Source organism: Hyaena hyaena, unplaced genomic scaffold, assembly GCF_003009895.1.
Source record: "Hyaena hyaena isolate Hyena2069 unplaced genomic scaffold, ASM300989v1 scaffold_21, whole genome shotgun sequence".
In the NCBI taxonomy this organism is placed as follows: Eukaryota; Metazoa; Chordata; class Mammalia; order Carnivora; family Hyaenidae; genus Hyaena; species Hyaena hyaena.
In genome coordinates, this window is record NW_024080653.1 from 1,959,850 (window position 1) to 1,975,720 (window position 15,871).

At 54.7% G+C, this 15,871-nt stretch overlaps 1 protein-coding gene across 3 annotated transcripts in view; it reads left to right on the top strand.

The window, feature by feature from the left end:
- MGAT5B (alpha-1,6-mannosylglycoprotein 6-beta-N-acetylglucosaminyltransferase B) overlaps positions 1 to 15,871 on the top strand; it is a 66,210-nt gene that overhangs the window by 24,957 nt on the left and 25,382 nt on the right. For all 3 annotated transcript variants that reach the window (XM_039226621.1, XM_039226623.1, XM_039226622.1), the window contains exons 4-8: positions 1,631 to 1,746; positions 2,206 to 2,279; positions 3,271 to 3,441; positions 4,166 to 4,330; positions 5,270 to 5,439. In XM_039226621.1, coding sequence (XP_039082552.1) covers positions 1,631 to 1,746; positions 2,206 to 2,279; positions 3,271 to 3,441; positions 4,166 to 4,330; positions 5,270 to 5,439 — 696 coding nt within the window. The remainder of the gene's footprint in view (positions 1 to 1,630; positions 1,747 to 2,205; positions 2,280 to 3,270; positions 3,442 to 4,165; positions 4,331 to 5,269; positions 5,440 to 15,871) is intronic.

Below are 15,871 nucleotides of genomic sequence, written 5' to 3' on the forward strand. Positions count from 1 at the left end.
GCGAGATCATGACCTGGGCTGAAGTCTGACGCTGAACTGACTGAGCCCCCCAGGCGCCCCAAGTGTCCAACTCTTTATTTATTTATTTATTTATTTTTATTTTTTACAAATAGTTTATTGTCAAATTAGTTTCCACATAACACCCAGTGCTCATCCCCATGAGTGCCCTCCTCCGTGCCCATCCCCCCTCCCCAAGTGTCCAACTCTTGATTTGGGTTCAGGTTGTGATCTCGAGGTTTGTGAGGTTGAGCCCCACATTGGGCTCTACCCCGACAGTGCAGAGCCTGCTTGGTGTTCTGTCTCTCAAAATAAATAAATAAACTTTTTTTTTTTTTTTTAAATGAGGGCATTTGGATACACACACTGCCAAGAGGCCGGGTGGTGTGCCCACTAGCCAAGGCTGGCTGTCCCCAGAGGCTGGGCGAGTCTCCTTCAGGCTCTGCCCCTGCCCCTCCCCCCACCGGAAGAAGCCCATCCTTGACTGTCCATCTCCATCCGGACTTGTGGCCTCCGGAGCTGCGAGAACACAGCTGTGGTTCTTCCGCCTTCTTCCTTTGGTTGCCACCGTCCCTCCGTGTCTGCCTGCCCCCACCCGTCTCCTGCACCCTCCGTGGACGGGGCCACTGCCATCCCCTCCTCGTGGAGGCAGTGGGGGGGGGCGGGTGGCCCCAGGGGGCGGGCAGCTGTCACCTCTGTGCCCCCTCGAGCGGACTGTTCCCCCGAGAGGCACTCAAGCTGAACAAGTGCTCCTTCCTGTAAATCCCATTTTGTGCAGCACTAACATCCCCCCCCCACGCCCTTGTCGGGGGATAAGTGGAGCGTCAGTCAGCAGGGCCCGCAGAGCCAGAGGCCGGGGCGCGAATCAAAGCTCGGAATGACCGAGTTCGAGAAGGTCCAAGCCACGCCTGGGAGAGCCCACGTGCCGGCGGGCAGAGCGGGGCCGCCTTGGCTCACGTCTTTGCGAGGAGACACAGCTCGCGTCTGGTGTCTCATAAACTGCTCTGGGAGCCGAGTAGTAATCAACACTGGGAAATAAATTCTCCAAAAATAAAGGCCGCGCGAGTCCTGGTGGTGGGTGGAGGGCTGTGATGTCGGTGGCAGTAAATGTGTTTAAGATCCTGGGAAGAATTCATGCTCAGGAGCCCAGTGATAATTTACTAGAGGCTTAATAGCTGGCAAGTCCCCAGGCTTCTTTGGGAGGAATTTATTTTGGCACCGGGTGGCCCCTCTGGGAGGAAATGGAGAAACAGACTCAGGGCAGCTGGCCATGCCCGGGAAAGGGCTTCCGTTGCCTGGGGGGTCCCGGGCCAAATCTCGTCCAGGCTCTGGAATAGAATTCCTCTGTCTGCACCGGCCTCAGGCACTGCCCTCCCGCACGCAGGGCGCATGCATGTGGGGGTGAACGGCAGACATGCATGACACAGACACGTGGGCTTTCCCGTGTGGCATGTGCAGCGGGTGGTCAGAGAGCCCCAGGGTGGGGAGGGCATGCCCTTCCCTCTGCCGGCCCAGCTTTGTCCATCTCCGTGGTTTGGTTCCTTGTAGGGCAGTGTCTGGGTCCCCGCTGAGCCCCTCCCGGGATGGCCACCGCACCCAGCCGTGCCACTCACCCCTGGCTTCTACCCCCTAGGTTTCCCCCTGGGGCCGGCCTCATGGAGCGGATCCAGGCCATCGCCCAGAATGTCTCGGACATCGCCGTGAAGGTGGACCAGATCCTGCACCACAGCCTGCTGCTCCACAGCAAGGGTGGGGGCCAGGGTACCCCTCTGCCCCCAGGGGGCCGGTACCCCAGCGGCCCCAACCGCTCCCCACGGCGGCTGTCCTGGCTTCTGCCTCAGGCTCCTAGTGGGGTGACTTGGATTCACTCCACTGTGACCTGGCGTGAGGACGGAGGTCTTAGAGTCCCCCAGTGACCCCCTCTCCTTCTATCTCTGGGGGTCCCCATCGAAGAGGTTTGAGGACATTTGGGTGGGTACCTGAGGTCTGCCTCTCCAGGCGCTGGTCCATAGGCATTCAAGCCAGCTCCTCACTGGTTCTGAAGCCCCCATGGGGAGTGGGAGCTAGTGGCAGAAATCCAGGCTTGGGGACCCTCTGGCAGGTGGCTCCCCAGCTACCCCTCCCCACCGCAGACCAGGCCTCTCTAACACTCCGCGGGGCTCCTCTACCCACCCGGGGCCTCAACAAGCTGACCTTCTCTCCCTGCAGTGTCTGAAGGCCGGCGGGACCAGTGTGAGGCGCCTAGTGACCCCAAGTTCCCCGACTGCTCAGGGAAGGTGGAGGTAAGGCCTGGGAACTGAGGGCGGGGGTAGAGGTGACCTGGGTGGGGTAGGGGTGGGGCGCAGGCTCCTCTTTAAGGGCTCTGCCCCAGACTAGCTCTAGTGGGGGCTTCTCTGCCCAGCCCCCTGACCCTGACCCTGGCACCAGCTGGCAGAGGCCAGTTTCAGGGGGTGGCTCTCTGCTTGGGCCACCTGCCTGGCCCACCAACCCAGATTGCCCAGGACAGTCATATTTCGGAGTTTTCAGTACTTTCTTACAGCAAACAAACTGTTAATATATGTGTGCCACCCCCAGCAGCCTGAGTCCTAACTAATTCAGAGACTGGATCTCTCCAGTGGGCCCATCTTCCCATTCCTCCCCACCCTGGCAACCAGCTGAACTGAGGAAGCCCTCCCCCAGCCCCATCTCTGGGGGCTCATCCCCAGGGGCCCGTGGCTGCATGAAGTCTGTCCATCCAGTCATGCAGTCCATGGCGTAAAAGCCTGCTCATCACTGGTTCTGAATTCCCTAAGAAGGTGGAGTGGAGGCATTGCAGACCCTGTTCTCGGTGATATGGGGGGATGGCTGTGGGCGGGGCCTGCTCTGACTCCAGTCCCTGTGACCTTGGAGGCTGCTCTTGATCTTGACCTCAGCTGAATCCTGTTCCCCATGACTATGAGCTGCTGCGTCTCCCACCGTTTGCCCTGGAGCTTTTCCCTGTGTGTCGTGACCTGGCCTTATTCTCCCAGGGTCTTCCTCTCTCTGGGCCTGCGGGAAGGTGGCCCTGCTCGGCCTCCCGCGAGGCTCTCAGCACCCAGGACCCGGGGCTGGGTCGTGGGGTCCTGGTACAATTGTCCTCTTCTTTTTCTGGCCCTTGCTGCCCCTTTAAGTGTGAGCCCCAGAGGTCCTGTCCTGAGGGACCTTGGGTCCCCAAGGACTTGGGTGCCGAGAGCCTGCTGAGGGCATGGGTGGGGCTGGTGTCAGCACCCTGGCCTAGGCTGGCCCTCTCCGCAGTGGATGCGCGCCCGCTGGACGTCTGACCCTTGCTACGCCTTCTTCGGGGTGGACGGCACCGAGTGCTCCTTCCTCATCTACCTGAGTGAGGTCGAGTGGTTCTGCCCCCCGCTGCCCTGGAGGAATCAGACAGCCGCTCGGACGGCCCCCAAGCCCCTCCCCAAAGTCCAGGTAGGCCTGGGAAGTGGGTGGGCCCGTGAGGGGCTGGTGGACAGGCCAGCTGGTCTCCTCAGGTGGGACGTCCTTAGGGGTCAGCCCCACGTGAGGCCAGCCTGCCGTGCCTGGTCGGGGGCAGGTCCCAGCCTGCCACAGGGCTTGTCTTACCTTCTGGGGATGCTGCAAAGCTTGGCCTACTTGAGGGGCAAGCTGGGGCCCCGGAGGCACCCCTAAATGGCCAAGAATAATAGTAACAATAGTTGTTGCTTCTGGAAGCCTTCCAGACACTTTATTTGTACTTAAACCTCCCAGCAGGCTTTATGTGACCGCATCGAACAGATGGTGACTCTGAGGTTTAGGGGGTGGCGTTAACTTGTTCAAGGCACCTCATTACTCCAGCTCCGCTGAAAGGTGGCCCGGACTTCCTGCCTTCCGAGTACCAGCTCTGACCACTACCCTCGCTGCCTCCGGGTCGCAGCTGAGACCCCTGGGAACTGTCCTAGCTGCCCACCCCCAAAGGGCTCGGGACAGAAGGCTGGGCCAGGGGCTTAGTGTTGGCGGGTGAGAGCAGGGCTCCCCGACTGTGGGGCTGGTGGGCCTTTACAAAGGGCAGGGGAAGCTGCAGCAGGCCCCAGCCTCCCACGGAGGGTGCCGGCCCCTGTCCCCAGGGCAGCAGGTGACAGTGATGGCACAGCCGAGGGCTGAGGGCTGGAGGACCCAGGTGTGGACCTCTCTCCAGGCAGTTTTCCGGAGCAACCTGTCCCACCTCCTGGAGCTGATGGGCAGTGGGAAAGAGTCTCTAATCTTCATGAAGAAACGGACCAAGCGGCTCACGGCCCAGTGGGCACTGGCTGCCCAGAGGCTGGCGCAGAAGCTGGGAAGCGTCTGGAGGGACCAGAAGCAGGTACCACTTCTCTCTGCATTCAGGGAGCTGAGCTCAGAGAGCTTAGGAAGTGAGCTCAGGGCCCCAGGTTTACAAGTGGGCACTGAGTCTGTCCTTGGAAAGGTTATTGAAGTTGTTTGAATTTTAGCTGGGGCAGGGGAGGCAGAGTCAGGATAGATGCATGTGGTGGCCCCTGGCTCTTTTCATGTTTGGGATGACAAACCCTCCCCCTCACTGCGGAGGAGTTCTGCATTCCATAGACACCTTGTGCTTTTCAGACAGAAAAGTCATGGCATTTGCCTAGAATATTGGGAATAATGTAGCCTGTTTTGGGGGAGATTTGTAGGTTTGTCCATCCATCTGTCCATCTTTCCATCCATCCATCCATCTGTTCATCCGCCCGTCCATCCATCCATCCACCCATCCAACCATCTGTCCACCCATCCAGCCATCAATCTGTCCATCCATCCATCCAACCAACCCCCCATCTGGATATCATATATCCATCTATTCACCCATTTGTCCACCCATCCATCCACCCACCCACATATCCATCCAACCATCCATCCATCCGTCCATCCATCCATCCAACCCCCCATCCATTATTCATCCATCCATCCATCCGTCCATCCATCAATAAATATTTACCTGACTCTCACATCACCCTGTTTATTTCTTTCAGAGTCCCTATCATTTCATGAAATTATCTCTTGTCTGTGTTTACTGTTGTCTACTTCTTCCATCTGGAACGTAAGCGCCTTGAGAGTGGGGTGTGACCATCTTGTTCACTTTTTATCCCCAGTGCCCAGTTGGTCACTCTGGCTCTTGGTCCCCTTTCTGGTGCCAGAAAACGCCTGCCCAGGCACAGCCTGGAGACAGCCTCTGCTGCTGGCCGGGTCTCCCTGGGGGCGGCGGGGCAAGAGCTGCTGCTCCTCCGTGCTGACCCTGTGTCCTCCCCAGATCCTTGTTCACATTGGCTTCCTGACGGAGGAGTCTGGTGACGTGTTCAGCCCAAGGGTGCTGAAGGGCGGGCCTCTGGGGGAAATGGTGCAGTGGGCAGACATCTTGGCCACTCTCTACATCCTGGGCCATGGCCTGCGGATCACAGTGTCCCTGAAGGAGCTGCAGAGGTGAGTGCCGGGGAGGGGAGGGGAGGGGAGGGGGAGGAAGGGGAACCTGTCCCCCAGGGCCTCTACTCTGCCTACAGTTCCCTGGGAGGTTCTTGGTACACTGTGGTTAGTGACATTACTAATTTCCTGCTCCTCTCCATGTTGATTCCTGGTCATGTTTGGGATGCACCAAGGAAGTGTATTTGCATAGTGCTGTTCAAAGGGTCCTTTTCTCCATCTTGGGCCAACAGGTGACCTGGTGTTTGCTGGTGTCAGCTCAGGGGCTGACAAATATCCATTTGTGGAATTGAGCCATGTCATGTAGCTGGGGTCTTCTTTGCCTGCTGTCTTGGTGGGCTTGGTACAGTCTTGGAGTTTTTCTTCTGGAATTGGGCTCCTTCCTGGCTTATTCCGGGGTTGGGGGGCTGATAAGATCTGGAGGGTGGCAAGGTGGGCTGGTGACGCCTCTCCATGCCTCTCCTTCCCAACGCTCGCCTTTACAGGGTCCCCCTGATGCTCTTGGCGGTGGGAGATGGTGATGAAAGGGGGAAGAATTGTGTGTGTGTGTGTGTGTGTGTGTGTGTGTGCACATCTGTGTGCAAGTGTGATTAGGCTTAACTACTGCATCTGTGAGATATAGAAATACAGTTTTCCTTCATTTATTTATTAATGTTCATTATATAATATTTGACACATAGAAAAACGTATGTAACTGATGTTAGGAAGTGCAGCTATAGGGTATTCTCACACGATTCTGCCAGTATTCCCCCAGTATTTCCCGGGGCGCCCGGGGGGCTCAGTCGGTTAAGCATCTGACTTTGGCTCAGGTCATGATCTCACGGTTTGTGGGTTTGAGCCCCGCATTGTACTCTGTGCTGACAGCTCAGAGCCTGGAACCTGCTTTGGATTCTGGGTCTCCCTCTCTCTTTCTGCCCCTCCCCCCATCTCTCTCTCTCAAAAATAAAATAAAACATTAAAAATATTTTTAGGGGCGCCTGGGTGGCTTAGTCGGTTAAGCGTCCGACTTTCGCTTAGGTCATGATCTCGCGGTTCGTGGGATCGAGCCCCGCGTCGGGCTCTGTGCTGACTGCCAGCTCAGAGCCTGGAGCCTGTTTCAGTCTGTGACTCCCTCTCTCTCTCTGACCCTCCCCTGCTCACGCTGTCTCTCTCTCTCTCTCTCCTAGAAATAAATAAAACATTAAAAAAAATTAAAAAAAATATTTTTAAAGTATTAATTTAAAAGACAGAAAGAGAGAGAGAGAGAGAGAGAGAGAAAGAAAGAAAGAAAGAAAGAAAGAAAGAAAGAAAGAAAGAGAGGGAGGGAGGGAGGAAGGAAGGAAGGAAGGAAAGAAAGAGAAAGAAAGAGTATTCCCAAGACTTCAGTGTCCACCCGGTGCCCCTTCTCTCCCTGATCTCTCTGCCTCCCCCCAGAGGAAACTTGCAACTTGGATTTGTATTTATCATTTCTTTGCTTTTAAAAAACAAATTAATTTTTTACACGCTCATGTATCCATAAACAGCATATGGTTTACTTTTATTTTCATTTGCTTTGAGCTCTGTGCAAATGGCATCTACTGTATGTAACATCTGAGACTTGCTTTCTTTGCCCATTACTATGTTTCAGAGATTCACCCATGTTGTTCTATGTGGCTCTATTTTTTTTTTTTTCATTTTCACTGCTGTATTTCCTTATGTGGATGGTTCTTAATTATTTATCAGTTTTTGCTGATTGTGGAGATCTTTTTCCTGCTTTTGTAAATTACTTTGAGTGATGCTGTGGTAGACATTCTTATACATGTCACCTGGGGCACCTATGTCGCGATATAGACTGAGTTTCTCTTTGGGATAGACTAAAGTCATGGGGACAAATAGTGTGTGAAATAATGCCAATCGTTTTCCAAAGTGATGGAAACTGATTTAGCCCCGCCAACTGGAGGTTCCCAGTGTTGTGTTCTCACCCACACGTAGTGTAATCAGACTTCCTAATTGAGGATGTCAAGTGGTATCATGGTATCCTGTTATGTTCTTAATTTGCATTTCCCTGACAAGTAATGAGGCCGAGAATTCTGTCATATGTTTGTCCTTCTTTCCCCTTGATGAAATGCCCATGCTCACCTTTCTGCGGGGTTGTTTATCTTTTCCTTATTGAGTTGTAAGCATTCCTTACATATCATGGATATAAATTTTGTGTGAGCTATATCTGTTTAAAAATCTTCACCAAATTTGTGACTTGTCTCTGTCATTTCTTTCCTTCTTTCCCCAGAGGAAGAGAAGGCCTTAATTTAATGTAATCAAACTCATCGATCTTTTTCTCTTTATGGTTAAGGATTTAAAGTTGTTGGATTTCTATTCCTCTTTCTCACTTGTATTTGGATGAGACTGTTCTAACTTGGCCCCGGGGTACGACTAAGGAAGGCCCCAGAGTTGTTGCCTAGACATCGGCTTTTCTTCATAAGCCCATTAACTTACTCTGAGGTGGTTTTCTTTTTTTTTTTTTTTTAAATGTTTTATTTATTTCTAGGAGAGAGAGAGAGAGAGACAGCGTGATCAGGGGAGGGCCAGAGAGAGGGAGTCACAGACTGAAACAGGCTCCAGGCTCTGAGCTGGCAGTCAGCACAGAGCCTGACGCGGGGCTCGAACCCACGAACCGTGAGATCATGACCTAAGTGAAAGTCGGACGCTTTAACCGACTAAGCCACCCAGGCGCCCCTCTGAGGTGGTTTTCAAGCCAACATGTGATTTCTGTCCAGAACTCGCCTGCCATCTTGATGGTCAATTGGTTCTAGATGTCTCTCTGATCAGCACTTTGTCCTGGCCACGAATGCTGATACTCTGTAGCACAGGAGTGTTGGAGAGCAGAGGATGCTGGCGGGGACAAAGCCATAGACAATCTTAGGTCAGCATGGTCTGGGCAGCTACTCACCCTCTCAGTTTTCCTCTGAACTTGGAGTCTGCCAGTAACTCAAGTAGGGCTCCATGTGACCTTGATCAGAGGGTGGTATTAGGACTAGCTATATAGATAGGAGTATGGGGAGAAGGAGGCTGATACCAGGTCGTGCTGGGAGGTCACTAAATGACCTAGTGGCTTGAAGGTTTTTATTCCCATGCCTTGTGATTCACACTGCTGGAGTTACTGTTTTAGACTGATGCACCTGTCTGCAGTAGGCCTAGGAAAGTTGAAGTGTCTTCAGAGAGGAACAGTACCTGGAGGGTTCATTTTGAAGGTGACAGGGACTAATGAGGTGCCACCTGGGAATAGCACATCCCCTGTCCCCCAACCCCCCTCCCCCCAGCCCCTGCCAGAATCTAGCAGGATGTCACCAGAGTGGGAAGGAAGTGATCAGGGAGCTGTCCCTGAGTGCTGGTGCTGAACCTGCAGACTAGCTACTCAGCACCAGGAGAGGGAACCAGCATGTCCCTCACTCTGGCTCTCACCCTGGTGGCACTTCGCTGTTAGACCAAGCTGTTCACATTGTGCAGGGCTCTTCAGAGCTGAGTGTGCCCACTTGCCACCCACCAGCACACACTGATGCTCACCCCCAGCTCCCTCTGAACAGAGAGAGGACTCAGATGCATCAACACTGTGGAGCAAAGTGCTGCTAATGTTTTTGCAAATGATGAAAAGAGGCATCTTTGCCCGGCCTTGAAGCTTCCTGCAGGAAAGCCAAATAGGGTGGGGGTGAAGAGGAGGAAAGAGAAAAGGGAGGTTGTGTCTGCAAAGTTGAAGAAGTCTTGGGCATTTTGTGGATAGCACAATCAGGGGTTGTGATTTAGCCACCCACAAGCCAGACCTGCCTCAAGCAGAGCCGCGAGCAAGGGTCTAGGGGGCCTTGCCTCTAGGTCATTGGAAACCCTAAGATACAGTGGGAAGAATCCTGGTGGTGAGGACTGTCTGGACCCCTCATCCCAGGTTCTGCCACACACAAAGTCCCCTGTGAGTGTGAAGCATCTGTCGGCATTGCTGACACCTTGACCTGCCTCAAGATTAGATGAATTCACGTTTATCAGATGGCGTTCAGCTTGATTCCTCCCTTCTGGCTGTGAATCTTCTGGGGCCAGAGACGTGAGAACTTCCTTCCTTTGCTGTTCCCTGAGGGAACGGGAAGCCTTCTCCCAGGCATTTGTGACAGCCTAACAACCACACTGAGCGAATCATCCCTCTATGAGAGAGCACGTATTTGATGAGTCTGCTTAAGAGATAGGAATTTAACTCAGTTACTCTGCTTCTCAATCTGCGCTGAGATGTCTTCTCTCTCAGTCTTCCCCCTGAGTCCTTACCTGCCCAGAGCACTTCCTCCTCTGGCTGCTTTCAGCCCTGGCACTGTGGTTGACTGGGCCTGACACTGCTCATCCCAGGGCCAGAGTGATGAAGATGGGGCTCACTGCACTCAGGGGGTCTTGAAAGTGAGGCCCTAGTGTAAAGTACTAAGATCTGAAATACCTCCTACTGCCAGCTCTTTCACTACCTACGTGCATCCACATGTGTGCCCATACATTCAGGCCCCAACGCATAACCATATATGCATGCCCATGTGTGTGCATCTGCATGTGTGTGTGGCCCCTGTGCACACCTCATGCATGCACACGTACACGTCCATCCCTACACATACACACACGCCAGCACACACAGGCAAACACATGTGCTTGCACACACCCTTGTGCATGACATGCACACATTGCATGTGCCTGCACAGGTGCACATATGCGCGCGCGCACACACACACACACACAGACACACACACACACTCACACACCCCACAGACACTATATCTTCCTGCCAACACATCACCTCCTGCCAGGCTCATGCGAATCTGAAATTCCCAGAACCAGGATCTCCAGGGAAAGCTTGCTCCATTTCCGATTTGCAGTTTGTTAGATGGGCAGGCCCAAGGCTGTGCCCAGACAGCGCTGTCCTTGGTCGCCAGCGGGGTGTAGGTGTGAGCGGATGCTCTTGCTCAGACAGGGCAGAGTTGTGTAAACAGCCTGGACACCTCAAGGAACTTATGAAGGGGTTTTCTAAATCTGTTGTCAGAAATAATTTCAAAACAACTAAAAGAATCACAACAACAAAAGAGAAAGCTGTCATCCCCGGGAGACACAGTACAGTCATGTCTACGAAATTAACAGCATCAGCTGTGGTTGGAATACATTTCAAGTGGGGATTCTTACCCTCCACCTGCCCCCTGGCCCCGCCCCCGGCTGCAAACATACCAACATTTGGGCCCTACTCTTGGTGTCTCTATTTAATGGGTCTGGGGTGGGGGCCCAAGTATCAAGTTTCCAAAGCTCCCCAGGTAACCTAATGAGCAGTGAAGGCTGAGAGATGGAAAAATGGAGGCTGTGGTTTTTCTAAGTCTCCCCTGGAACGCCCCACCCCTACGGTCTGGGCTGCTGTGGGATCGGGACTTCATAGACTGTGTGAGCTGGCCTTCATGGCTTGTTCACAAGAACTGTCCTCTGTGTCCCCAGTGCAGGTCCTGAGGGCCTGGGGTTCAGGCTCAGGTCTCCAGAAGACTAGTAGAAAGCATATGTGTGGATTCCTCCCCAAAGCGCCCACGTTATACTTGGCTGCAGGGGTAGGTGGAGGAGGCATCCCTTGAAGGGGCCCAGATAGTGGGGGCCTCTCGCCTCCAGGTGATGCGAGACCCGCTGACCTTCTCCTTTCTTGGATGTACATTTCCCCCTGACAGATGCAGGCTGGGGCTGTGAGCGCCTCGAGCTCATTCTGCCGAGACCACCCAGCGCTACCTAAATGCAGGTCTTTCCTTTCAGTGAAGGTTTAAACACAGATGTGTATGTGCTGTAACAAAGCCCCACGGACCCGGTGGCTTCAACAACAGAGAGCTGTTGTCTCTCAGCTCTGGAGAGGTCCTAGATCAAGCTGTGAACAGGGCTGTTCCTTCTAAGGCTGTGAGGGAGACTCTGTCACAGACCTCTCCCCTGGCTGCTGGCGGTTTGTGGGGATCCTTGGCACTCGCTGGCTTGTGAAGCATCACCCCAATCTCTGACTTCATCTTCACGTGGCCGTTTCTCTGTATGTGTCTGTGTCTGAGAATCTCTCCCTCTTATACGGGCACCATTCATATTGGATCAGGACCCATCCTAATGGCCTTATTTCAACTCGATTATCTCTTCAAAGGCCATATCTCCAAATAAAGCCCCATTCTGAGGTACTAGGGGTTAGAAGTCCAGCACAGATTCTAGGGGAACATGATGCAACTCATAATGAGATGGTGAGCACTTGAACCTGGAAAGGGGTCACGGGCTGAGACCCCACTGGACGCACTCATGGCGTTGCTGTGTGTTCTGGGAGCCTTTACCTCCCCACCTCCTCTGGGAGCCATTCCCTGCGGCGAGCAGCAGATTCACTTGAAAATAGGTCAGTGAGATGTGAAGGCAGTTCAGATCCTGAGCCACTGCTTGGCTTCTGTGGCAGACACGTCTCCTTGGTCTGGCTAAATGGCCTGAGCAGGGAAGGCAGCAGGACGAAGATGCTGCTGTGTGGACCTTTATTGTACTCTACTCGCAGATGTTCGTGGCAGATGCCTTGGCCACTGACTAAGCAGCAAGGCTGGATGGATGAGCCGCTTTTCTCTGCTTCTGGTGTTTTGGTCTTTTAATTAACCAGCTCACTGGAGTGAGGTTTGGGGCAACGCACAGTCCACATCAGGCTTTGCTGCTGCAGGACATTTCGGGTCTGAGAGGTGGCGGGGAAGAACAGCACCCTTTACAGTGGGCATTGCAGCCCTGGCCACGCCTACTGCGCAGGGAGAGGCGGGCCCAGAGCCCCCACTTGGCCACTCCCCGACTCATTCTGGTGAACACCCAGTCCACATTTTTTAAGTGTTTATTTATTTATTTATTTTTGAGAGAGAGAGAGAGAGAGCGCGCGCGCGCGAGAGCAGAAGCGGGGGAGGGGCAGAGAGAGAAATGGAGGCACAGAATCCTAAGCAGGCTCCAGGCTCTGAGCTGTCAGCACAGAGCCCAAGGCAGGGCTCGAACCCACAAACAGATCATGACCTGAGCCTGAGCCAGACACTTAATGGACTGAGCCACCCAGGTGCCCCATATATACTTTTTAAAGTTTATTTATTTACTTTGAGAGTGAGAACGAGTGAGCAGGGGAGGGGCAGAGAAAGAGATGGAAGATCTCAAGCAGGCTCTGCACTGCCAATGCAGAGCCTGACGTAGGGCTCGAACCCACCAACCAACCATAAGATCATGACCTGGGCCGAGATCAAGAGTCCAACGCTCAACTGAATGAGCCACCCAGGTGCCCCCACGGCGGGCATTTTAAATTAAGCCTTTTCCTTCCTGCCTGCCCAGAATCTGCGGTGCTCATTAATTTTATTTGCATAATTTCAAGCACCATTAATAGTACATGGCATGAGGAAAAATTACTGAGCTCTTCCTCCATCCATGAGTGAAATTGGGTTTAGTAGAAAATTAGTTGACTTAACTGGCAAATGATGAAAGCCTGAGAGGAGAATGTTTAAATAAGGAGGACCAGGAGGGAACACTCTCGGCCGCCAAGCACGGGGCCCCGTGGAAATCAGTCATCAGACTCCTGGCCTTTTTGTTTGAGCAGCATTGTTCCAGGCAAATACCGGGGAGGGTCCCCAGAAAACGATGGGGGGCCACATCTCAGGCCCCCCCCCACCCTCCACCCCACCCCCCCGCAAGCAGCTCAACCCTCTGGGAGCCGAGGCAGGCCTCAGGGCGTGACCGGCTGTGACTGGCTCAGACTGGCCTGAACCAGGCCAAACTAGCCGGCTGAAAGCAGCCACGGGTGGACAGCGCCGCCACCCCCCCCCCCCCCCCCCCCCCCCCCNGGCTCAGACTGAAGTTTATTGTCCATATATCACCCAGTGCTCATCCCCACAAGTGCCCTCCTCCATGCCCCCCCCCCCCCCCCCCCCCCGCCCCCAGCCAAGTGACAGAAAGAAAGGCCTGAGCGCAAAGCCCCGAGAACAGCAACATGGAAAACCCTCTTGGTGAAGGAGGTGCTGCCAGAGGAGATTGAGGAGTGGCCGGGAGGGTTTGGAGCCATGGGCCCCAACAGAGAAAGAAGATGCTTCTAGAAGGAGGGTATGCCCAGCGATGTCAGATGCTCACCAAAAGTAAGAAGGAGGCTGAAAGCCGTCCAAGGAATTTGGCCACGTGGATGTCCTCGTTGACCCTGCAGAGACCCATTTTGGTTGAGTTGTGGGGACGAACGGCAGAAAGGGGTGGCTTGGAGGAGGAGGAGGCTGGTGAGGAAGCAGACACGGCCAAGAGGCGCCTCCTGGGGGAGCCTGGCTGCGAGGAGGAGAGGCCAGGAGGCAGGCGACAGCAGAATCGTAGCTTCCCTGGGGGGCGGGGGGGCGGAGGGGCTGCCAAAACAAAGTGTCGCAAAACTGGGTGACTTACTGTCTCACGTTTGTGGAGGCCACGGTGCCACGGTTGTGGAAACCACGGGGCAGGTGGGCTGGCTCCTTCTGAGCTTCTTCTGAGGCTGTGAGAACCCCCTGGTGGCCTCAGGTGTGCCTCAGCTCGCAGGTGACCAGCTCCTCCTGTGCCTTCCCCGCCGCCTCCCCCGCTGTGTACGTCTGTCTCTGTCCAAATCCCCCTCTGGGAAGGTTACCCCCATACTGAATTAGGGGCCCATCCTAACGTCCTTCACTTGATCTTCTGCAAAGACTTCATTTGCAAATGAGGTCACAATCTTGGGTGGGGGGTTAAGACTTCAACGCCTTTCTGGGGGAACACAATTCACCCCATAACAGGTCTGCTTGCTCACCTTTCAAGGTGGGAGAGCCGAGGCATGTTTTAGTGCTCGTGCGATGGACCCTGGAAAGGGAGCAGTTGAAGACACAGGATAGGGATGGCATGGTGCCTGGTGCACCCCCCCCCCCCAACAACGGCCCCTGGAGGAAGGGGGAGAGAGCAGGGGGCAGAGGGCAGAAAGTGCAAGGACAGTGGACAAGTCGGACACACCCCAAGGCTCCACACGGATTTGCAGTGTGTTATCCCTTCGGGGGGAGGGGTGGGGAAAGATTTGAACCAAAGGTGGTAAAATGTGTAAGACTTGACAAGCCTGGGAAGTGGGAATCGAGGTGTTCGTTATATTATTGTCCATAATTTTCCGGATGCCTGAAACATTTTGTAACATATCAAGGACGTAAATTAGGAAAAGGAAGGGCGAGCCCCGTCGAGCATCTGTTTGGCACTTACTGGACTCCTGTAGACAATGGCTGTCTCTCTCTCTCGGCCGCGCATTCCTCGCGGAGGCTTGAGAAGCAAATGATTAATTTATGCTAAAGAAACTCCATCCCCTCCCCCCTCTCCTGTTTCCTTCCCCTTCCTTGGATTCCAACGAGGCATCTTAGTCTCCCATGGAGGGGACGGGGTCAGTGCTGCTGAGTGCCGTGGAAGGTGGGGGACCTCTGCTGCAGAGCCCTGAGCCGTGCCAGGCCCGGCCCTGCATCCTTCCCTGGAGTCCAGGAGAGATGGTTCCTTACAAGGGCTGCCTGCACCGCCTGCTCCATGCTGCACTGAGCCACAGGGAGCGAGAATCTGTTCTTACACATCTGACACGGGACTCACACAGTCCCGACACTGGCTAATAAACATGACCACACGGACGCGGCTGCCCAGTCAGCTCTGGCCTGGTTCCCACTGGGGCCAGAGGGCTGCGAAGGGGAGACCTTGAAAGGAAATTGCAGGCTCTCATGCAAGATCCGTGCATGGTGGGGAGGGCAGGACCATGGCGAGTGAGGTGAGAAATGAGGCTCTTGAACGAGGCGGGACTTGTTCCTGGGAAGAAGCATAGCGAGCGGGTCTTCAAACCCTGGCGTTGTCGCAAAGGGAGGTGGGGTCCGGTGTTCTCTCCGCACCAAGTACAGAGGATGAGGAGGCCTTGTCACGTGGTGGCTGGAGGGCGGGTGGGTGGACAGTGGGACAGGCTTCCTGGAGGCCGAACCGGGAAAACCCGGCTTCTCTGGCCTCAGAACCGGGGCTCGGCCTGCCTGGGGCTTGTTTATCCCCGGAGAAGCTGGTAGAAGCGTAGCGTGGCACAGATGACCCTCTGTGGTCCTTCTAGCCTTCTCTGAACTCCTGGAGGGGCTTTGGTGGAAGGGAGCCCTTTTCCTGGGAGCCAGACTCGTCTCTCCTCAGCCGTTCCCCAGCGCCCCAAGGCCCCTGGTGGCGCGCGTCCAGCGCCCCAGGGCGTCATCTCTCCCTCAACCCACATCTCCCACGGGGTCGGTGCTGATGGCCACCCTCACAGGGTGGTTCTCAAGAAAGCAATGTGGAACCGGGTAGGATCGTGAGAGCTTCTGGTGCCTGAGAATCACCCGGGGACCAAGAGACCCGCATCCCAAAGCCCGCCCCACCCCAGAGTGATGGACAGCACCTCTGGGCCCGGGCATTGGGGCGTCTCAGCGATCGTAACCTGTGCCTGGGAACCACCATC